A 24,963-nucleotide genomic window follows, 5' to 3' on the forward strand; every position below is an offset into this window, starting at 1 on the left:
TGACAAAAGATTGTTATGTAAAACATACAAAGGGCTCTTAGAATTCAACAATAAGAAAATAAATCATCCAATTTAAAAATGAGCAGAGGACCTGGACACCATACCAAAGAAGATATACAGATGGCAAATAAGTATACAAAAAAGTGCTTTATGTCATGTCTTCAGGGAATTGCAAATTTTAACAGTGAGAGATACCACTACATCTTACTGGCCAAAATCCAGAACACTGACAACATGAAACAACGGAGAGGATGTGGAACAACAGGAACTCTCATTCATTGCTGGTGGGAACGCAAAACAGTACAACCTGGGCCGGGCGCAGTGGCTCACGCCCCGTTATCCCAGCACTATGGGATGCTGAGGCGGGCAGATCACTTGAGGTCAAGAATTCAATACCAACCAGGCCAACATGATGAAATCCTGTCTCTACTAAAAATAAAAAAATTAGCTGGGCAAGATGGCACACACCTGTAGTCCCAGCTACTTGGGAGGCTGAGACAGGAAAATTGCTTGAACCTGGGAGACAGAGGTTGCAGTGAGCCAAGATCGCACCACTGCACTCCAGCCTAGGTGACACAGTGAGACCCTGTCTCAAAAAACAAACGAACCAAACAGTACAACCACCTTGGAAGACAGTGTGGCAGTTTCTTACAAAAGTAAACATACTCTTACCATATGGTCCAGGAAAACTGTGCTACTTGGTGTGTACCAAAAGGAGTTGAAAATTTATGCTCACACATACCTACACACAGATGTTTAAACTTACAGCTTTATATGGCACTAAAGCCCTACCCAGCAGCCACTCTACAGCAGGGCTCCCTTTGGCTCCCACCTGCCCCCTTGTGGCCTTTGCCAGGGCTCGTGTGCCCCGCAGGCTCAGAACATATGCAAAGGAGCTAGCTGCAGACTTTGGGCAGATGCAACTCTAGGATGACTTGAAAGTAGAGCATCCGGAGGCCCGGCGCGGTGGCTCAAGCCTGTAATCCCAGCACTTTGGGAGGCCGAGATGGGCGGATCACGAGGTCAGGAGATCGAGACCATCCTGGCTAACACCGTGAAACCCCGTCTCTACTAAAAATACAAAAACTAGCCGGGCGAAGTGGCGGGCGCCTGTAGTCCCAGCTACTCGGGAGCCTGAGGCAGGAGAATGGCGTAAACCCGGGAGGCGGAGCTTGCAGTGAGCTGAGATCCGGCCACTGCACTCCAGCCCCGGCGACAGAGTGAGACTCTGTCTCAAAAAAAAAAAAAAAAAAAAAAAAAAGAAAGTAGAGCATCCTGACCTCAGGTGAGAATAGCCAGGCCACCATGGCAAAACCCCGTCTCTACTAAAAACACAAAAATTAGCCAGGCATGGTGGCATGCACCTGTAATCCCAGCTACCCAGGAGGCTGAGTTAGGAGAGCTGGAACCTGGGAGGTGGAGGTTGCAGTGAGCGGAGATCGTTATCACTGCACTCCAGCCTGGGTAACAGAGCAAGACTCCATCTCAAAAAAAAAAAAAAAAAAAAAAAAAAGTAGAACATCCTTTGCCCTCCTAGGGGAGAAAATTCTAACTAGCAGACAGTCTGCATATGGAGTTTTCAGAAAAGTCTTCACCTGAATGAGAAGCCTGCCTCCATCGGGACCTGGGACGTCTGACGACTGTGTAACAAGTAATATTCTTCTGGGCCGGGCACGGTGGCTCAAGCCTGTAATCCCAGCACTTTGGGAGGCCGAGACGGGCGGATCACGAGGTCAGGAGATCGAGACCAGCCTGGCTAACACGGTGAAACCCCGTCTCTACTAAAAAAAAAAATACAAAAAACTAGCTGGGCAAGGTGGCGGGCGCCTGTAGTCCCAGCTACTCGGGAGGCTGAGGCAGGAGAATGGCGTAAACCCGGGAGGCGGAGCTTGCAGTGAGCTGAGATCCGGCCACTGCACTCCAGCCTGGGCAACAGAGCAAGACTCCGTCTCAAAAAAAAAAAAAACAAGTAATATTCTTCTGGATGTTAGCAAGCTGGTGAAATAAGATGGTCCAGTGCTTGTCATCTCACAGAAACAACAGTTTAAACAACTACCAGGGAACAAAAATACATTTATCAGAGCTAAAGAATCAACTGAGAAATTATAGTACCTGGGTGTAGCACAGAAATAAGACAAATGTGGCCGGGCGCGGTGGCTCAAGCCTGTAATCCCAGCACTTTGGGAGGCCGAGATGGGCGGATCACGAGGTCAGGAGATCGAGACCATCCTGGCTAACATGGTGAAACCCCGTCTCTACTAAAAAATACAAAGAAACTAGCCGGGCGAGGTGGCGGGCGCCTGTAGTCCCAGCTACTTGGGAGGCTGAGGCAAGAGAATGGCGTAAACCCAGGAGGCGGAGCTTGCAGTGAGCTGAGATCCGGCCACTGCACTCCAGCCTGGGCAACAGAGCGAGACTCCGTCTCAAAAAAAAAAAAAAAAAAAAAAGAAATAAGACAAATGCATTAAAGAGGGTAAGAAGGACAGTGTCACATTACCTACATCTCCCCTCCACTAACCCTAAGCAGGAGAATGAAACAAGTAACAGATGTGCCTTAGATCCCAACACCAGCCCTGTATCAGTAAAACCCAGTGACAGGCAGTCCCCCACAGCACCATACCCCAGGCTGGTAACTGAGGACTTAGTTTCTAGGCCAGGACCTGCAGATCTAACCTCCAGCCCTATCCCAGTGTCAGGTCAGCAATTGCAGACACAGGTACCAAGCCTATCCCAACACCTGGCCCGTACCTGCTGACTCAGGCTCAGGGTCTGAGTGAAGCACTTATGAAGCTAGACTTCAGGCCCAGTGCTGCAGTCCAAACCACTCAGAGACCACACCATACAGAAACCTCTGCATCAGCTGACTACTGAAAGGCTTTCTCTGCTAAAGCCACTGGACTGGAGTAAGTGTGCACATCAACAAATACAAACACCAACACTTGGCCTCAGGATCAGGGGAAAAAAAAATCAGAAAAAAGGACACCATCAAATAGTAACATACTGCAAAAGTAAATGATCCTAAAGAAACGGAGATTTACCAAGTACCTGACAAAGAATTAAAAATAATCTTATTAAAGAAATTCAGTGAGCTATAAGAGAATACAGATACACAAACAAGATCAGGAAGAAAAAAATAAATGAACCAAATGAGACGTTCAACAAAGAGAATCATTTCTTAAAAAATCAAACGAACTTTACAGCTAGAGAAAACAAATGACTGAATTGAAAATCTTCCCTAAGAAGTGAACTTGAAAACTGATCATCTGAAATTACCATGTCAGTGAAAGAAACAAAAAAGAATGAAAAAGATTGAAGAATGGCCAGGTGTAGTGGCTCACGCCTTTACAAACCTAGCATTCTGGGGGGCTGAGGTAGGCAGATTGCTTAAGCCCAGCCAGAGAAACATGGCAAAACCCCAACTTCACAAAAACAAAACAAAACAAAGCAAAACAAAACTTAGCCAGGCACGGTGGCGCGTGCCTGTAGTCCCAGCTACTTGGCAGGCTGAGGTGGAAAGACTGCTTGAGCCCAGGAGGCAAGAGGTTGCAGTGCGCCAGGACTGCACCACTGTATTCCAGTCTGAAAGACAGAGACTCTGTCTCAAAAAAAAAAAAGGGGGGGGGGAACTAAAGAAAGCCTATGAGAATTATAGGCCAGTGTCAAGTGAACTGTAATACGCATTATGGATACTCCAGAAGGAGTAGAGGAAGACAAAGGGACAACAATTTTTTTTTTAAGTTCCCTAATCTAGAGAGAAATAAACATCTAGATCCATGAAGCCCAGCAAACTCCAATTAGATTAAATATACAAGCATGCCTCATTTTATTGTGCTTCAACTTATAGCCTTTTGCAGGTATTGTGTTTTTTACAAATGAAGATTTGTGGCAACGCTGTGTCAAGCAAATCAATCAGTGTCATTTTTGCAACAGCATGTGCTCACTTTGTGTCTTTGTGTCACATTTTGATAATTTTCACAATACTTCAAACTTCCATTTTAATTATATGTTATAGTGATCTTTGATGTTACTATTATAAATGGGAGACACTAACTGCGACCATATAGATGGCACTGAATAAATGTGTATGTTCTGACTGCTCCACCAACTGGCTTCCCCATCTCTCTCCCTCTCCTCGGGCCTCCTTATTCCCTGTGACAACAATATTGAAATTAGGCCAGTTAATAACCCTACAGTGGCTCTAAGTGTTCAAGGGCAAAAAAGTCACACACCTCTCACTTAAATTGAAAGATTAAATTGAAAGATTAAGCTTAGTGAAGAAGGTATTTTGAAAGGTGAGACAGGCCAGAAACTAGGCCTCTTGTGCCAAAGTTAGACAAGTTGTATATGCAAAGGAAAAGTTCTTGCAGGAAATTAAAAGTGCTACTCCAGTGAACACATGAATGATAAGAAAGCAAAGCAACCTTATTGGTGATATGGAGAAACTTTTAGTGGTCTGGATAAAAGATCCAACCAGCCACAACATTCCCTTAAGCCAAAGCCTTATCTAGAATTAAGACCCTAATTCTCTCCAATTCTGTGAAGGCTGAGGGAGCTGAAGAAAAGTTAGAATCTAACAGAGGTTGGTTCATGGGTTTTAGGAAAAGAAGCCATCTCCATAACAGTGCAAAGTGCAAGGTAAAGCAGCAGGTGCTTATGTGAAAGCTTCAGCAAGTTATCCAGAAGATCTAGCTAAGATAACTGATGAAGGTGGCTGCACTGAACACGATTTTCAATGTAGACAAAACAGCCTTTTGTTGGAAGAAGATGCCCTCTAGGACTTTGACAGCAGCTACAGAGAAGTCCATAACTGGCTTTAAAGTTTCAAGGGACAGGCTAATTCTCTTGTTAGGGGCTAAGGCAGCTGGTGACTTTAAGTTGAAACCAGTGCTCATTTAGCATTCCAAAAATTCTAGGGCTCTTAAAAGTTATGCTGGGCCGGGCGCGGTGGCTCAAGCCTGTAATCCCAGCACTTTGGGAGGCCGAGACGGGTGGATCACGAGGTCAGGAGATCGAGACCATCCTGGCTAACACCGTGAAACCCCGTCTCTACTAAAAAATACAAAAAACTAGCCGGGCGAGGTGGCGGGCGCCTGTAGTCCCAGCTACTCGGGAGGCTGAGGCAGGAGAATGGCGTAAACCCGGGAGGCGGAGCTTGCAGTGAGCTGAGATCCGGCCACTGCACTCCAGCCTGGGTGACAGAGCAAGACTCCGTCTCAAAAAAAAAAAAAAAAAAAAAAAAAAAAGTTATGCTACACGGACTCTGCCTATGCTAAGTGGAACAGCAAAACCTGAATGAGAGCACATCTGTTTGCTGTATGGTTTACTAAATATCTTTAGCTCACTGTTGAGACCTACTACTCAGAAAAAAAAGATTCCTTTCAAAATATGACTACTCACTGATGATGCCCCGGTCACGAAAGCACTCTGATGAAGATGTACCAAAAGATTAACATTGTTTTCATAGCTGTTAACACAACATGGATTCTGCAGCCCATGGATCAAGGAGTAATTTTTTTTTTTTTAACTCAGTGAGACAGCTGACAAAGAGGAGTACTTTCTACTTTCAAATCTTGTAATTTAAGAAGTACATTTCATAAGGCTATAGCTGTCACAGTGATTTCTCTAAAGGATCCTGGCAAGTAAACTGAAAAACTTCTGAAAGACATTCATCATTCTAGATGTCATTAAGAACACTCATAGGCCGGGCGTGGTGGCTCACACCTGTAATCCCAGCACTTTGAGAGGCCAAGGCGGGTGGATCATCTGAGGTCAGGAGTTTGAGACCAGCTTGGCCAACATGGCAAAACCCTGTCTCTACTAAAAATACAAAAATGAGCCAGGCATAGTGGCATGCACCTGTAGTCCCAGCTACTCGGGAGACTGAGGCAGGATTATCGCTTAAACCCGGGAGACAGAGGTTGCAGTGAGCTGAGATTGTGCCACTGCATTCCAGCCTGGGTGCCTGAGTGAGACTCCATCTCAAAAAAAAAAAAAAAAAAAAAAAAGAACACTCATAATTCATGACAGAAGGTCAAAATATCACCACTGACAGGAATGTGGAAGAGCCGATTCTCACCCTCATGGATGACTATGAGGGGTTCAAGACTTCAGTGAAGGAAATAATAGCAAATGTGGTGAAGAGGGCAAGAGAACTGTAATTGGGAGTATAGCCTGAGACAGCATGAAACTGCTGCAGTCTCATGAGAGATTGCTGAACAGATGAGTTGCTTCTTATGGACGACCAAACGGTCATTCCAATGGAGATGGAATATATTCTGTGAAGAGGCTATGAACGTTGTTGAAATGACAACTAAAATTTAGATTATATAAACTGAGTTGACAAAGCAGCAACAGGGTTTAAGAGGACTCCGATTTTCAAAGAAATTCGGTGGGTAAAATGTTATAAAATAGCATCACATGCTACAGAGAAATCTTTAACGTCAATGGGGCAAATTTAATTGTTTTCTTATTTCAAGAAAATGCCACAGCCAACTTCAGCAACCACCACCCTGACTAATCAGCAGCCATCAACCAAAAAAGTTTGTGTTACTTGCTTTATTGTGATATTTGCTTGATTATGGTGGTCTGAAACCAAATCTGCAATATCTCCAAGGTGTGCCTATAAAGAGATCTTCAACAAAACACATTATAATGAAACTCTCAAAAGGCAGACATTACCTATTCACAATTTCCTTTTTAAACCATGTCCTGGCATTTCTGGAAGAGTCATTGGTTAACATTTTTGTTTTAAAATAGCGTTTTAAAAATTACCTGGTTCCAGGGTATTAAATCTGTCCCAGTAGACTCTGAGGCAGTATAACATAATATTCAAAGGGGTCTCAGTTTGTGTCTAGCCGCAAGGCCACAGGCAAACTTCTTAATCTCTTATTTAAAACAAGGGTAGGCCGGGCGCAGTAGCCCACGCCTGTAATCCCAGCACTATGGGAAGCCGAGGGGGGTGGATCACTTGAGGTCAGGAGTTCCAGACCAGCCTGGGCAACAAGGTGAAACCCCATCTCTACCAAAAATACAAAAATTAACTGGGAGTGGTGCCAGGCGCCTGTAATCCCAGCTACTTGGGAGGCTGAGGCAGGAGAATCGCTTGAATCCAAGATAGAGGCTGCAGTGAGCGAGATCGCGCCACTGCACTCCAGCCTGGGCGACAAGAGCCAAACTCCATCACGCACACACACACCCCCCAGTGGTAATCATACTTTACCCTCAATGGGAATTAAAATGCATCCTCAGCTGCTTAGTATAGCTTATAGTCCTTAATTCTACAAGACTCCTGAGCTCCATGTGAGCAGAGACCCTTTATTTACTATTATACACCAGAAAGTATCTGGCACATAATAGTTTCTCAATTATTAGTTGACCACTAAGTGTCAAAAGATTAAACTCAAAAGCATGAATCCAATTTTGTAGCTTTTAATTAGGCCTTTTACCCATCAAAAGAAACTAAGAAAAAGAATGTTACTGATGATATAACTTCTCATATTCACCTAATGAATGTGTTTTAATATGGATTTTGTGGTGTCAAAATATATGTCCTCAATGTCTTAATGTTCTATACTCTGCTCATAACTGAAAAATGTCTTCATTACTGGCTCAAATCCAGACTCTATCCTGGCACTGAAAGTTCCATCATCTAGCTATCCCAAACTTGTCACCAAGTTTCAGTAGCAATCTTGCTTTGAATGAAGGCTTCATTCTTTACCATCCTTGGTGCCCACCTACACTCACTCCCAAGTAACCCAAATATGAAGAGCTCATGATCCATCTCTACTCACAACCAGGCCCTACCTTGAGGCCAGACTCCTTGTCAGTCTCCTTTATCAGAAGAAGATCCTCAGGAGTTGGCAAATGAGTCTTTTCCATCCTTGTATCCACAACCTTGTACATTGTTCTTTATGAAACAGGCACTTCATGAATGAAAGTTTGTATTTTTACTTTGGTTTTCTATGTATCTTTTTGCTGATAAGCATCTAAGTACCTGTAATAGTTATTTTGAATCTCCCACATTACTAAGTAGATCCCAATAATTCTTAAATTGGAAAACAAAAACCCAGCTTAGGCCGGGCGCGGTGACTCATGCCTGTAATCCTAGCACTTTGGGAGGCCAAGGCGGGTGGATCTCGGGAGGTCAGGAGTTCCAGGCCAGCCTGGCCAACATGGTGAAACCTTGTCTCTACTAAAAATACAAAAATTAGCCAGGCGTAGTAGTGGGCACCTGTAATTCCAGCTACTTGGGAGGCTGAGGCAGGAGAATTGCTGGAACCCGGAAGGCGGAGGTTGCAGTGAGTCGAGATCGCACCATTGCACTCTAGCCTGGGCGACAAGAGCAAAACTCCATCTCAAAAAAAAAAACCCCAGCCTAATTTATAATCCAGGGCTTAGAATTAGAAGCAAGGTGTCTTTTGGCAGTTGAATGAATAAACTACAGTTGAATGAATAAACTACAGCATATAAAAGCAATGAAATATAATTATGCAATAAAAGGAATGAGCTCTCAAGCCAGGAAAAGATGTGGAAAAACCTTAAATTCATATTACTATGTGAAAGAGCCTAATACAAAAATACTACATACTGCACAGTGCCAACTATGTATGTTATTCTAGATATATATATATATATTCTAGAAAAGGCAAAACTGTGGAGACAGAGGGTCAGTGGTTGTCAAGAGATGGGTGAGAAGAAGGGAAGGAGGAGGACGAACAGGAGAGAAAAAGAGAAAGGAATGAACAGCCAGAGCACAGGACTTTTAGTGCAGGGAAACTATTCTGTATGACACCACAGTGGTGGATATGTGTAATTATGCATTTGCCCAAAGCCACAGACTACAGAACACCCAAGAGTAAGCTGTAATGTAAACTATGGACTTTGGGTGATGAGGTGTCAATGTAAGTTCATCAAGTTCAACAAACGTGTCCTTCTGGTAAGGGATGTTCAAAATGGGGCAAAGATATGCATGTATGTGGGCAGAGATACACAGGAGATCCCTGTACTTTCTGCCTAATTTTGTTGTAAACCTAAAATTGCTCTAAAAATTATATATATATACACATACATACACACACACACATTATATATATATATATATATATATATATATATATATATATATTTTGAGACATAGTCTCACTTTGTTGCCAGACTACAGCATGATGGTGCTATATCAGCTCACTGCAACCTCCACCTCCCGGGTTCAATCGATTCTCCTGACTCAGCTTCCGGAGTAGCTGGGACTACAGGCGCACGCCACCAAGCCCAGCTAATTTTTGTATTTTTGGTAGAGATGGGTTTCACCATGTTGGCCAGGAATGGCCTCAATCTCCTGACCTTGTGATCTGCTGGCGTCGGCCTCCCAAAGTGCTGGGATTACAGGCGTGAGCCACTGGGATTACAGGAGTGAGCCACTGTGCCCGGCCGAAGTTATTTTTTTAAAAAGAGGTCAACAAACCTTCACCCCAAAGAACAAGTACAAAACTGGAAATACTTTTATCAATTCTATTTCAGAGCTCTGGTAATTAACCAAAGACAGACAAATTGAGACACATTTAAAACAACAACAACAAAAACCTGCTAGAACTCTGGGTATGAACAATGGAAATCTATGGCCTTTTTTTTTTTTTTACCTAGGTCTGATTCCATTTCCACAGAGGTGGAAATGCAATCAGATTAGCTGGCACAGTTTGACCACAGTGGGAGAGTTGTGAAAAATCAGCACACTTGCTGCCGGGGGATGGTTTTAATTTGAGGCACAGAGGCTGAAAATCCAAGGCCACACTGTCAGTAAAAGAGATGAACAGGGAAAATAACAATTCTGCTAGCCCAAGGACAGTCCTACAACAGGCAATAGCATAGTACATTATTCATTATTTTAAAATAGGCATATAGTGGGGTGAATGTTTCAAAAGTTTTTAACCGATGAAGATATTCAACAACAACAAAAAAACTTGCAGGATTAGGCAATAAAATGATAAAGGGGATTTGGGAAAGGCAAATATAACTAGCACTGTAATTCTGAAAGATTAATTTGACTACAGTATTAGAAGTTACTATAATAGTTCAGGCAACTTTGATTTCATTAGCCGTAGTAAGAACAGACATTATGTCAGACATATTACAAACAAAACAGACAAGTCTTTTATAACATTATATGTGGAAGTAAGGCAGAATGAAGAAGAAAGCTGACTCCATGATTTCTTCAAGCTTAGGCTAGGAAGAGGGCGCTGTTAATAGAAAAGACTAATATTGGAGCTAGACCAGATTTGTAAGAGAAGTTCAAGAGAGCAGTTTTACATACACTGACACAAAGGGAGAGGCAATGAGGAGGAAAAAAAAAGGAAAAGCAAAAGAACTTCTATGCCTTCTACTCATTTATAACTATACCTTCTCTTTGACTGTGAAAACACTGCACAGATAACGTACAAATGACGTGTAACGTGTAAATGACGTGTGACATTTTTTAAACAGCTTGAGATATAATTCACATATTGTAAAATTCATCCATTTAAAGTATAGAAATGTGGTTTTTAGTATTTTCACTGTATTATGCAAAATAGCCACAATTTTAGAACATTTCCCTTATTCCAATTTGTTTAAGTCTCTCCACTTAATTCTGTGAAACAGCCTGTTTCCTCATCTGCATAATGGTAATATCACCTCCCTCATAAGATATGAGAGTTAAATAATACATGAAAAATGTTAAAAACAACAACAAAAAAACCCTTCTAGAAATGCCTGAATATATAGGAAGTGCATCAACAAAAAGTCTGAAAAAATTTTAAATTAGATTTAATACTACAGGGGAAAAGTAAGTTTCTGAAGATTTTTAAAAGAATATTAGGATGATAAAAGTTGTGTTTAATGAAGATGTAAAAATGCTAGAGAGGAAAAGACAGTTTTGAAAAAGAAAGAGCTACTGAGGTGGGAAGATCGCTTGAGCCTAGGAAGTTGAGGCTGCAGTGAGCTAAGACCACAACACTGTACTCCAGCCTGGGTGACAGAGCGAGACCCCAACTCAAAAAAAAAAAGAAAGAAAGAAAAAGCTAGAGGGCTAACTAAAGTCATTAAAATTTGAAGCCATGGGAAGCCCCACTCAGGTGCCCCTCTCTCTCACGGGAGAGCTGATCTCCTTTCTCTTTCTTTTACCTATTAATTAAAACTTCACTTTTAGTCTTAAAAAAAAAAAAAATGAAGCTATGATAGCCTGACCCAGAATAGTGAGAAGATAGAACATTTATGGCTTAGAAGGAAAAAGTAACAAAATTTTGTAGCATACTGGCTCTTGTGGATTAAAAAAAAAAAAAGACATGTTAACAGTAAGGCTACGTCAACGGGAGAAAGGTGATATTACAGAGACAGAGAAGCTGAAATAACAAGACAGTTTTGATGGAAAAAAGCAAGTTCCACTGTGATAGACTGACACAGAAATGCCACTTGAGAATAAAGTGAAAATGTTCACTACTAGGTAACTGGGAAAAATATCAAGAGCAATGGTTTTCAACCTCAGATCCTTTTCAACCTATACACTTTTAAAAAACAGAGATGCCCATTTCTACCTCCCACATTTTGTGTTATTACTTAGTAGCCACTAGATTTCATAAGGAACTATGCCTATAGCCTTTGGTTTTCCAACCACCAGAAGCCTTGTAGGAGCGGTGTTGAGTGAACTAACATTTTACACTGGCATTTCTCTTCTCATGCAGAGTTCAAGAACATGACTCCCAATACAATAAAGTGTCTGAGTTTCTGACTCCAATTTCAATAACAACTGTACATACACTTACACTGAAAAAGCTGTGTAAGTTGAACAAGCATGTCACAAATATTGAGTTTTAGAGATTTACCTTGATTTGATCAAGGATCTTGGTCACAGATGTAAGAGGGGTGCAAAGTGACATTCATACTTCTCATTCATATGTTACCAAAGTTATAACTTTACATGTATTTGCGTGACTGTTTGACTAATATTGACCTTATCCTTTAGAATACACAAGGACTATATTTTATTTCATATACCATACCACTATCTAGCACATAGTAAATGCTGAAATAATACTTAATGAAATAATGAAATAGACTCTTATCCCAGATTTCCTGGATATAAATAACTAGGTATTGGACCCAGGCAATATATACTGAAAAGAGAATTACACTGAAAATAAAATAGTGAGCATCATCCTGATAAAGGCAGTACATTCAAGAGAACAAGAGTAGGCGGGCATGGTGCCACATGCCTGTAATCTCAGCACTTTTGGTGGCCGAGGCAGGTGGATCACTTGAGTTCAGAGCCCGAGACCAGCCTGGCCAACACGGTGAAACTGGTCTCTACTAAAAATACAAAAATTAGTCAGGCGTGGTGGTGCACATCTGCAATCTCAGCTACTCAGGAGGCTGAGGCAGGAGAATTTGCTTGAACCTGGGAGGCAGAGGTTGCAGTGAGCTGAGATCGTGCCATTGCACTCCAGCCTGGGTGACAAAGTAAGACCCTGTCTCAAAAAAAAAAAAAAAAAAAAAAGAACAAGAGTACTTATCCATTTGAGTGAAACAACAAATAAACATTTTTGGCAACAATAACTGATCAAAAGTACTGTGGATGAAATAAATAAATGTTACAAGAGGATTGAAAATAAAAGTGATGTTTGCTAACAGATTATACTTAGTGTGATACTCAACCTATGGTAACATTTTTAATTTAGACAAGCTTCTAGATCTGTTAGCCTATGAATGAAATTATCCTACCATGGCAGATAAAGGTTTTATTGTACTTTGCATTGCCTTAATTCTCACAATAACTGTCTTTCTCCATTTCACTGATTAGGAAATTAAATCATGGGGCTTCAGTGTAATTCTAGTCACAAAGGAAGAAAGTGATCTAAAATGTATTTATACTATCGTTAAATTATGAAGTATTTTCTGAAAGTCAGTCATATAATATGACACCATATAACGCTCCCTGACAGAAACTACCAATTTAGCTACAGTAAGCCATAAAACTTTCAAAAGCAAAAATTTAAGAGTTTCCTGAAAATCAGTACTAAAGAATTTCTATACTTTTCCAGGGTATCTTCCCCTACAGTGCTAAAACAAATACGAAATACTAAAAATACTAGAAATATTTATCACCAATTGAGTTAAATCATTAAGACACTCACCTGTAAGAAAAACTGTATTAGTTTATATTACATGTATAAAGTGTTTTATAAAAAGGAATCACATGGGTTTAATTTATTAATCAAGTATTAATGAAAGAACCTCCAAAGACACAAATTTCCTTAGGAGCACCTTATAAACAAGGTATTTTAAACTAGAAGACAGTAAAAGTGAAAGGAACCTGAGAATCATCTTTACTTTTATTTTTCAGAGACTGTGTCTTACAATGTTGCCTAGGCTGGACTTGAACTTGTCGGTTCAAATGATCCTCCCACCTTAGCCTCTGGAACTACAGGCATGTGCCTACTTTGTTTTATTGTTTATCTGTTTTGAAGGTCATCTTTAATTTCCCTCGCAACTGTTTCCTAATAAAGTTAATAAATACTAGTGTTTATATTACTTCCATAAAATATATTAGACCTTATAATTAGAAGACACTTAGTAATGACAAGGCTACAAATTCCTCTGTCCTAATTATTCCTAAAACATGCAGATTCATCATATTCTAGGTAAAAATCCAAAAGATCACTTAGTATAGACTTACCCAGGTTTCCTTGCTCAACTGTCAGCACCACCTCATCCATCACCACAGCCCTAAAGTCCAGTTCCTCCTCACAACATTTGGCCTTCAGCGCTCGTAAAATCTCTTTTTGAGGATAGTCTTCCCTGATGCGACGATCTGTCAAAAACCACAACTTGGCAGCCACAGAACTACACATCTTGATTAGCTTGTGTTTCCTTGCCTGGATTATTTCCTCTTGGATGTAATGTCTATCTAGATGGAAGAGAAAATATACATAAAAGGTCAATCAAGAAATCTCTTTGATTTCTGGATTTCATACAAATAAATGCTGAGATTATATACTAATTATATAAACAGGAAAAAACAAGTGTAGAGATATTATTTCTGTTTCCCTTTCATTCAAACTAAAATTATACACTAGTAATATGGAAACTGACCACCTCTTCAGAAATATGATTTCTCCATTTTTCCTTGGGGAAACTGGCACTGCAACTTAATAACTGTAGCTGGTCACTTAGCAGAAACTTTAAATACCCTTCCCAATATTACACATTGTCTAGAAATATACTTTAATCTGAACACTGACTTTTCATCTCTTCCCTCAACATTCTGTTCTTGATATGAAATGAAATTCCAATCATCAGTACATCTCCATCTTTCCCATCACTAGAAACCCCACTTAAGTATATTTTTGTATCTGTGGTTAACTTTATATTCAATTTTCTTCCTTGGTTTTGTTATAGGTATGTAGAAAAAAAAACAGGTAGTAGCACTTATCTTACTAGGTAAGCTTCAATGATGAAGTCATTTACACAGTAGCTTTAGTCAAAATAAATAATTGGAGAATGAGCAAAAAGGGCCAAATAAATGTCCAGGTCCATTCACTACATTTCATTTATTTCAGCCAGAGGACAGCATGCTCTTACTCAATGTTTTTATTCTATAAATAGAATTTTTAAAAATAAACGCAGCTTGTTTACCAAAATGCAAAAAAGGACTTTTTTTCCAGATAGTGTTGCTTCCAGTTTGTATCATGAACAATGCAACATTAAAAATCATCTTCCTGAGAAGCAAAAAAGTTACAAGTTTCAAAACAAGCAACAAAAAGATTTTTTTTAATGTTTACAAAAAAACAAAATGTCAAGTATCATTCAAGTATTCCAGATAATACGGCACACCTAACACAAAAGGAAAGGTCCCGGGCAAAGACTGCAGGAAGGAAAGGCTGTACAGACCAGCAGCTTCCTGAATAGTGGTAGCTGGACATGGGCCACCCTCCAGGTACCAGCAAGAAGGGCCTGCTCCACAGTGCACACAGTTTGAAAGCAGAGCATTGCTGGGCAGGGGCACCACAGCCAACAGCACACATTCCCAAGTACCTTGAAACGCCATGTCTGCCACACTTGACCACCTACCTCTCTCTTAACTAACTTACTACCCCACAATCCACGGCCTCCAAGGCCTACGTCTCTGTTAAACAAGCAGGGTATCTAAACTGGATTATGGTAGTAACTCAGCTTACACACATGCTAGGAAGGAAACATGCTAACTTAACATCGGATGCTCTAGGGTTAGCAGTTCTGAATATTTAATAACTTTTTATTTTTATTTATTTATTTACTTTGAGATGGAGTTTCACTTTTGTCACCCAGGCTGGAGGGCAATGGTGTGATCTCGACTTGCTGGAACCCCTGCTTCCCGGGTTCAAGTGATTTTCCTGTCTCAGCCTCCCAGGTAGCACGTGCCACCACACTCAGCTCATTTCTTATTTTTTTTTTTTAGTAGAGATGGGGTTTCACTATGTTGGCCAGGCTGGTCTTGAACTCCTGACCTCAGGTGATCTGCACGCCTCAGCCTCCCAAAGTGCTGGGCGGATCACCTGAGTGAGGTCAGAAGTTCGAGACCAGCCTGGTCAACATGATGAAACCCCACCTCTACTTAAAAAAAAATACAAAAATTAGTTGGGCTTGGTGGTGGGCACCTATAATCCCAGCTACTGGGGAGGCTGAGGCAGGAGAATTGCTTGAACCCAGGAGGTGGAGGTTGCAGTGAGCCGAGATCACGCCATTGCACTCCAGCCTGGGCAACAAGAGCGAAATTCCGTCTCTCTCTCTCTCTCTCTCTCTCTCTCACACACACACACACACACACACACACAGAAGAAGATAAGGACCAGGCTCATTAAAATGAAAAATATATAAACATTATGGCTTCCCTACAGCAGGATATTCCATGCATATTATTACAGGCAGTAAACCTTATCCTCTCTCCTCCTTAAACAGAATGTTTCTGATAAATTTTTCTATGAAACTTTTCTTGAAAAGAGATTTCCATTTTAACCACATATGGCAAAGGTACAGTGCAAACCTGCACTGTCAATTCAACCTGATGGGACAACTTTTTTTATGGGTTGCATTTCAGTCTCTTCCATGTGGACAATCACAGGAAAGGCCACAGTGTGTCCCTGACCAGACGCTGTACCCAAACAGATACTACGCTCATTAAAAAAAGCGGTTATAGCCACACACGGCCTTCCAGGCCACTTGGGAAGGTCTCACTCAGAAAGCAAAGCTCCACAAAAGAAAAAGTCACACCAGAATACCTGATGTAGATAGAATATCCCCAGCTTCCCTTGACGAAAGAATTGTAAAAAGTGCCCTTAAAATCTTTGTAATCAGTAGTTATTGAAAGACTCTGTCACTGACTTCCAACACCGTGAAGCTATGTCCGTGCCCTGGCCTGACACTTGGCTCTTGAAACTCACCCGTTTGCAGATTTTTTTTTTTTTCTGAGACAGGGTTTCAGTCACCCAGGCTGGAGTGCAGTGGTGCAATCACAGCTCACGGCTCACTGCAACCTCAAACTCCTGGACTTAAGTGATCCACCTGTCTCCTCTGCCTCCCAAGCAGCTGAGACGACAGGAGGAAATCATTTCAGGCTTTTTTTTTTTTTCCTTGAGATGGAGTCTCGCTCTGCCACCCAGGCTGGAGCGCAGTGGTGCAATCTTGGCTCACTGGAACTTCTGTCTCCCGGGTTCAAGCAATTCTCCTGCCTCAGCCTCCAGAGTAGCTGGGATTACAGATGCCCACCACCATGCCCAGCTAATTTTTGTACTTTTCTCTTTTCAGTAGATAGGGGTTTTGCCGTGTTGCCCAAAGTGATGGAATTATAGGTGTGAGCCAACAGGCCCAGTCTCTAATTTTTTATTTTATTTTTTTTGGTAAAGACGTGGTTTCACTACGTTACCCGGACTGATCTCAAACTCCTGGCTTCAACCAATCCTCCCACTTTGGCCTCCCAAAGTGCTGGGGTTACGTCTGTGAGCCACCATGCCCTGCCAAATGATGATTAATTTCATTGTACAGTGGTTTTCACCTGAGTGTGGCAGTTGCTGCCCCAATAGCAGTGAGGAATGGAAGGTTACAGTCACTAGCAATTCGGAAGCAGAAATGTTCTGCTGCTGATACATCAGTAGTCAGAAATTACATGGGCTACAATGATTCTGAAATCAGAAAATAATAATATTCCCCTCTGAAGAGCCACAAAGCTTCCAGTCAACATGTTTTTCTAGGCCAGGTATGATGGCTCCTGCCTGTAACCCCAGAACTTTGAGAGGCTGAGGTGGGCGGATCATTTGTAGTCAGGAGTTTGAGACCAGCCTGGCCAATATGGCAAAACCCTGTCTCTACTAAAAATACAAAAATTAGTCAGGTATGGCAGCGCATGCCTATAATCCCAGCTACTCTGGAGGCTGAGGCAGGATAATTGCTTGAACCCAGGAGGCAGAGGTTGTAGTGAGCAGAGATGGTGCTGGGCAACACCAAAACTCCATCTCAAAAAATAAGAAAGAAAGAAACTGGTGGGGAGCAGTAGCTCATTTTAGGAGGCTGAGGTGGGCAGATCACTTGAGGTCAGGAGTTCAAGACCAGCCTGGCTGATATGATTAAGACTCTATCTCTACTAAAAATACAAAAAAAAAAAAAAAAAAATTGCCAGGTGTGGTGCTGCGTGCTTGTAATCCCAGCTACTCAGGTGGCTGAGGCAGGAGAATTCCTTGAAGCTGCAGTGAGTCCAGACCATGCCACTGTACTCCAGCCTGAGAAACAGAGCTCCATCTCAAAACAAAAAACATACTTTCTACATTAAACCTCTGATTACCCGTACAGTAGTCCCTCCAAATCCACAGGGGATAATTCCAAGACCCCCCAGTGGATGCCTGAAATTGCAGCTAGTACTGCACCATATATATGTTTTTTCCTTAACATACATATCTGTAATTTGTATATTAGGTACAGTAAGAGATTAACAACAATAAAATAGAACAATTATAACAATATACTACGATAAAAGTTACATGAACGCGGTGTCTCCCCCACTCTCAAAATATCCTATTGTACTGTGTCAGGGTGTAACTGAAACCACAGAAAGTGAAACCAGGGAAAGTGAAACCTGTCCAGTGGTACACTCCCATTCCCACAGGAGGACATGCGGCTAGCCTTCCTCCGTGCCCAAGCGATGGGGCCTCCCCAAGGGCTGCTGCAGCAATAGCTGCTTGCCTTCTTAGGGTTGCTCCAACTGGATTCACATCTGAGATGCCAGAAATGTTGGGTGAAGACTTCAATCCCAAAGGTAGAGGCTCCAGGCGTGCCTGCCTGCTTCTGCCCCTCAATGGTTCGTACCTAGCCTTGGGCACAGCTGTTTCCTCTTCTTAATAGAATTTTAAAACATCTACTTTTCTATTTTTCCCATCTGCTGATGAAAAGAAAAAAGAAAAACAGAAAAAAACAAATGCTGACAGAAGTCAACAAGATTCCAGTAAATCTAAATAGCACAGGAGCTCAAAAGTGCACCAATGACAGTCCTGCTAATGATCCAGAATCTTAAAATTCAGATAATATTCACTATTTTAAACGACACTAGAGTCCTCTATAAAATAAAATGGTTACTTTTTTCCTAGTAGTTTAAAGGAGTAAACTTGTTTACTCAATAAGGTAACTGTAAGAAAATATTCTCCAGTAGCAAAACATAAATGCAGCGCTTACAAATGTCCACATATAGATGAGTACCATACAGTATTTCCCCTCTTAGAATGTAAGCTCAGGACAACCAATCCCATCCTCTCTTTATTTCCTCCAGTATATCAAGAAAAACAATGTATAAATATCGGACGCCAAATAAATACTACTGAAAAAAGTACCTTTTTTGAAATAAAGAGAAATTCTACCACGAGAATTTGTTTTTGATACAGTTTTCCCACGCAAACTTCTGGATCAGCATGCCAATAAAAATCAGCACTGCATCTTGGAATACTCAGGCAAAACTAATCAAATGGGAATCTTAAAATGCTTCATTCATCTTCTGAAATAGGAAATAAACAGACATTTGTTTCACTGCTTAAGATTTCCTAAATTTTTTCTAAGGTAATAGTTCAGAAAGTACCACTTAGTTTCTCCCAACTTTTAGTTCCCATATTAGACCAATCCAAGGAATAATTTTTCTACTTTAAAAGTTTTTTCAGGTCAACATTCTGGGATCTAAAACTTAGATCAAATTTCCTTAATGAACAAAGGAAAAGTTCAATGTTTTGAGTCAAAATCTCAAAATACATTACAAATATTGAGAGTTTCTAAAAGGATGTGTCAACCTATTCAACAGGTTGTGTCAACAGAAGACAAATGAGAGCATAACAGATTTGTATTACATCATAGAATAAGAGAAAAAAAGTTAAAATCAAAGATAATTTCTCTCCCTCTCATCTTTCTTGAGGACCCTTCCCAAAGGTATTTCTTTTAGCACAGAAAAAGCAAAAAATCACAACCTACCATCTGAAGATATTAAGGTACCTCTTACTACTAAGAAAATCTATTAACATATGAGCTCAAAATTCCAACTACTGAAGAAAAATAAAGCTAAAGGGAAAAAATACATACACTAATATAAAATAGAATCTGTACAGAACTCTATTGTAACCCACAATAGAATCTGTATAGAACTCTATTGTAACACACAATAGCATCTCTATAGAAGTCTTTTGTAACACACAATACAATCTGTATAGAAGTCTTTTGTAACACACAATAGAACTTTAATAGCATTTATTCCATTTGTCAGTTAATACAGACGTGCTTCAGGAAAGACTGTACATAGGATAAAAAATTATACTACTCAAAACTTGTTTTCAACACTATCCACTCTTGGATAGGAATCACAGGAGCTGAATCAGGTTTGTGGAAAAAAATAACAAATTTGTGTCTCTCAAAAACGTGGTATTACAAAACATGTATTTGGTCTTCAACCCTGTTTCCTGGCATACAACTCCTAAAATCATAAGAATCTCCAAAATGATGTCTTTCTGTATGCTAATAATTGATTGATGGCTGGCAGCCCCTAGGCAGCTTTAGTATGGGGGCTGGTCACCAGAAAGACCGAGTCATGATTAGAGGGTTGGAACCTTCAGTCTCATCCCCTAACCTCTGGAGAGAGGAGATGGGCTGACAGTCAAGTTGATCACCAGTGGCCAGTGGTTTAATGCATCATGCCTACGTAATGAAGTCTCCAAAAAAATCCAAAAGGATTGGGCTCAAAATGCTTCCAGATAGCTGAACACATAGCAGATTCTGGAGGGTGACACACTTAGGAAGGGCATAGAAGCTCCACGCCCTCTTCCATACCTTGCCCTATGCACCTTTTCATCTGTATGCTTTATAATATACACGTAAACATGTTTCCCTTAGTTATGTAAACTGCTCTAGCAAATTAAACCCAAAGACAGGGTTGGTGGGAACTCCAACTTAAAGCCAGTCAGCCTTCTGGCTGAAGTCCAGAGGCCTGTACTGGTGGGGGGCATGGTAGGGGGTAATTTTGGGGACTGAGCAGTTAACCTGTGGGTGCACTCAACCTGTGGGAGAGTGTCAGAAATGAATTAAAGGACACCTAGCTGGGGTCCGTAGCAGAAATGATTGTTGGTGAGGAGAAATCTCCATCAATGGATCTTCTGTCTGTGTTGATTGGTGTTGCTGAAAGAACAGGAAAAAGCACACTGAATGGTGTTTTTTCCATGCTCTCTCATTAAATTTTAGGTACGCTGTCAAGTCTCTTTTTCTATGACTTTCCTCCTGACATCTCTCCTTCTGTACATGATCCTCCGACTTTCATTCTTAAACTCTGCTTTCCACTTTCTAGAAATGTCATCCAAAGCCAGGTTTCAACTTTGTTATTTTGGAACCACTGACCCACTAGGTATTTGTTTCTCGACTAAACTTCAGAATCCATTTCAATGGGCCTCCTGGGCATCCCTAACTAAACGCCACCCACTGTTGCCTCAGTTGAGCATGTTAAAAAAAAAAAAAAAAAAAAAAAAAGACGGGCACGGTGGTTCACGCCTGTAATACCAGCACTTTGGAAGGCTGAGGTGGGCAAGATCACCTGAGGTCAGGAGTTTGAGACCAGCCTGGCCAAAATGGTGAAACCCTGTCTCTATTAAAAATACAAAAAAATTAGCTGGACGTAGTGGTGCACACCTGTAGTCCCAGCTACTCAGGAGGGTGAGGTTGCAGTGAACCAAGATTGTGCCATTGCACTCCAGCCTGGGCGACAGGAGCGAAACTCAGTCCAAAAAAAAAAAAAGCCAGGCACGGTGGCTCACACTTGTAATCTCAGCACTTTGGGAGGCTGAGGTGGGTAGATCACCTGAGGTCAGGAGTTTGAGACCAGCCTGGCCAACCTGGTGAAATGCCGTCTCTACTAAAAATACAAAAATTAGCTAGGCATGGTGGTGGGCTCCTGTAATCCCACCTACTTGGGAGGCTGGGGAAGGGGAGTCACTTGAACCCAGAAGGCGAGGTTGCAGTGAGCTGAGATTGCACCACTGCTCTCCAGCGTGGGTGACAAGGGCAAAACTCCATCTCAAAAACAAAAAACAAAACAGAGAATGTATTTTTATTCACAGAAATGTTTCAGCACCTATATTCTCCATTGTGATCATTAAATTTTTGTCAACCTGGTGAGGCAATGGTTCCAAGCTGTTTGGGCAAAAAATAGTCTACACATTGCTGAAGGTATTTTGCATATTGATTAGCATCTAATCAGCTGACCTTAAGTAAAGGAAATTACCCTTCATAATGTGGAGGGGTACATCCAATCAGTTGAAGGTCTCGCTAAAAAGCAAAAACTGAGGAGGAACTCTTCCTCAAGACTCAGGACTTATAGAAAGACTCACAGAAATGCTACCCGAGTTGCCAGTTTGCTGGTCTGCCCAAAAATTTCAGACCCAAGACTGCAACATCAAGCCCTGTCCGAGTTTACAGACTGCTGCTTACTCTACAGATTGTGAATTTAGCAACTCCGCAATCATATGAACCAACCGCTTAAAATACATTTACAATTAAAAAAAAATATATATATATATATATATATCTGATTGAGTCTATTTCTCTGGAGAACCCTGACTGATATACCTATTCTTATTAAGGCACTCAATTTAGAAAACTGGGCATCAATTTTTATTTCCATCCTTCTTTCACTGTTTACACAAAGTTAATTCTATCTTCTAAATATTAAAATCGGCCGGGCACGGTGGCTCAAGCCTGTAATCCCAGCACTTTGGGAGGCTGAAACAGGCGGATCACGAGGTCAGGAGATCAAGACCATCCTGGCTAACACGGTGAAACCCCGTCTCTACTAAAAAATATAAAAATCTAGCCGGGCGAGGTGGCGGGCGCCTGTAGTCCCAGCTACTCGGGAGGCTGAGGCAGGAGAATGGCGTAAACCCAGGAGGCGGAGCTTGCAGTGAGCTGAGATCCGGCCACTGCACTCCAGCCCGGGCGACAGAGGGGAGACTCCGTCTCAAATAAATAAATAAATATTAAAATCACCTGCGCTTTACTTTTTTTGAGATGGAGTCTGTCACCTAGGCTGGAGGACAGTGACGTGATCCTGGCTCACTGCAACCTCCGCCTCCCAGATTCAAGCAATCCTCCTGCCTCAGCCTCCTGATTAGCTGGGACTACAGGCGTGTGCCACCACACCCAGCTAATTTTTGTATTTTTAATAGAGACTGGGTTTTGCCATGTTGGCAAGGCTGGTCTCGAACTCCTGACCGCAAGTGATCCTCCTGCCTTGGCCTCCCAAAGTGCTAGGATTACAGGTATGAGCCACCATGCCTGGCCCATTTTACTCTTATCTCCAGTATATTCAACTTAAGACACTTGGACTACTATAAAAGCCTCCAAATAAATCTTGTGCCCTCTGTCACTTCCAATTTTCTAAACACATTATACTCTTTCATGTTTCCTGTTGCTTGGAATATATACCCCAAACACTTACCTATTTAGTAAACTCTGAGTTCAAATGGTGTGTGTGTGTGTGTGTGTGTGTGTGTGTGTGTGTGTGTGTGTGTTTTAGAGATAAGGTCTTGCTCTGCACCAAGCCTGCAGTAACACAATTGCAGCCTCCAATCTTGGGCTCAAATAATCCTCCCACCTCAGCCTCCTAAGTAGCTGACACTACAGGTATGTACCACCATGTCCCGTTAATTTTTTCCTCTTTTAGAGGCAGGTTCTCACTGTTGCCCAGGCTGGTCTCAAACTCCTGGCCTCAAGCAAAATTCTCCTGCCTCAGTCTCCCAAATAGCTGGGATTATAGGCATGGGCCATGGCTCAGGAGTTAATGCATTCATTAAGTAACATATCCTCTGGAAGAATGACTTTTAGGACTCAGGGAAAATTTAACAGATGTGCTAACATTTGTACCCAAGTCATTATCATAGTATATAATTAAGGTTTATTTTTAAAAACTAGGGTCTGCCAGTGCTATAAGATGAATTCTTAAAGTCTATGTTTAAACAGTTTTATTTGTTATAAAGACAATTTCTCTTTTACAGGTTAAGTCATGATTGAAAGCATGTTCAACAAATATGCATGTTTAGGTGATGTGAGTTTATAAAACGCCATTTTCCTTACCAAATCTTTTTTTTTTTTTTTTTTTTTTTGAGACGGGGTCTTACTCTGACACCCAGGCTGGAGAGCAATGATGTGATCTCGGCTGACTGAAACCTCCGCCTCCTGGGTTCAAGTGATTCTCCCACCTCAGCCTCCTGAGTAGCTGGGACTACAGGCACGCACCGTTACACCCAGCTAATTTTTGTATTTTTTGGTAGAGACAGGGTTTCATCATGTTGCTCAGGCTGGTCTCAAACTCCTGACCTCAAATGATCCACCTGCCTCAGCCTCTCATAGTGTTGGGATTACAGGTGTGAGCCACCACATCTGACCTATAAAATACTTTCTACATATATTTTGTCACTTAATCTGTATATAATAATGTGAGGAACACAGGTTTCTATTATCCCAATTTAAAGAAAGACCAGCCTAAGATATCACAATAATAGACCCAAGACTGGAATTAAGATTTTCTATTTCTCTATGCTTTTTCTACAAAGAAATCAGAACCATCAAAGCTAATTTGGATAAAGAAAATAAATTCACACACTGAGTAATTATATGTACCAAACACAATATGAGATGGTTTATTTTTATCATTTAATCCTCACAACCATCCCTCTGCAGTGTGTTATGGTCTTCATTTGGCAGTGACGCTGTTTTAGCAGAGAGGTTAGATAACTTGTTTAAAGTCACAATTAGAAAGTGGTAGGGGCCAGGCACAGTGACTCACGCCTGTAATCCTAGTACTCTGGGAGTCTGAAGCAAAAGCATTGCTTGAGGCCAGGAGTTTGAGACCAGCCTGGGCAACACAGTGGGACCTCATCTCTACAAAAAATAAACACTTTAGGAAGCTGAGGTAGGAGGACAGGAGTTCAACACTAGCCTGGGCAACATAGTGGGGTCTCATCTCTACAAAAAGTGAAAAAAAAAAAAAAAAAAATTAGCCGGGCACGTTGGCACAGGCCTATGGTCTCAGCCACTAAGGAGGCTGAGGCAGGGTGCTCGCTTGAGTCTAGAAGTTCAAGGCTGCAGTGAGCTATGATCACACACTACTCTACTTCAGCCTGGGTGACAAAGCAAAACCCTGCCTTTAAAAAAAAAAAAAAAAAAAAGTTTATCTGGAATCCAGACATTTCTCTCTCTCTTTTTTTTTTTTTGAGAGGGAGTCTCGCTCTGTTGCCCAGGCTGGAGCACAGTGGCGCGATCTTGGCTCACTGCAACCTCCGCCTCCTGGGTTCAAACAATTCTCCTGCCTCAGCCTCCCAAGTAGCTGGGATTACAGGCATGTGCCACTACGCCCGGCTAATTTTTGTATTTTTAGTAGACATGGGTTTTCACTAT

General features: G+C 41.4%; 1 protein-coding gene across 13 annotated transcripts in view; it reads right to left on the reverse strand.

Moving 5' to 3' along the window:
• Nucleotides 1-24,963, reverse strand: part of RIMKLB (ribosomal modification protein rimK like family member B) — a 93,135-nt gene that overhangs the window by 62,672 nt on the left and 5,500 nt on the right. For 11 of the 13 annotated variants that reach the window (XR_004059646.1, XR_004059643.1, XR_004059642.1 and 8 more), the window contains one exon: nucleotides 13,703-13,933. Coding sequence is in view for 1 of the 13 variants with exons in the window: in XM_010376711.2 (XP_010375013.1) it covers nucleotides 13,703-13,877 (175 nt within the window). In the remaining 12 variants the exon portion in view is untranslated. The remainder of the gene's footprint in view (nucleotides 1-13,702; nucleotides 13,934-24,963) is intronic. The other 2 variants (XR_004059644.1, XR_004059639.1) reach the window with 1 other exon arrangement.

This window comes from Rhinopithecus roxellana, chromosome 10, assembly GCF_007565055.1.
Source record: "Rhinopithecus roxellana isolate Shanxi Qingling chromosome 10, ASM756505v1, whole genome shotgun sequence".
Taxonomy (NCBI): Eukaryota; Metazoa; Chordata; class Mammalia; order Primates; family Cercopithecidae; genus Rhinopithecus; species Rhinopithecus roxellana.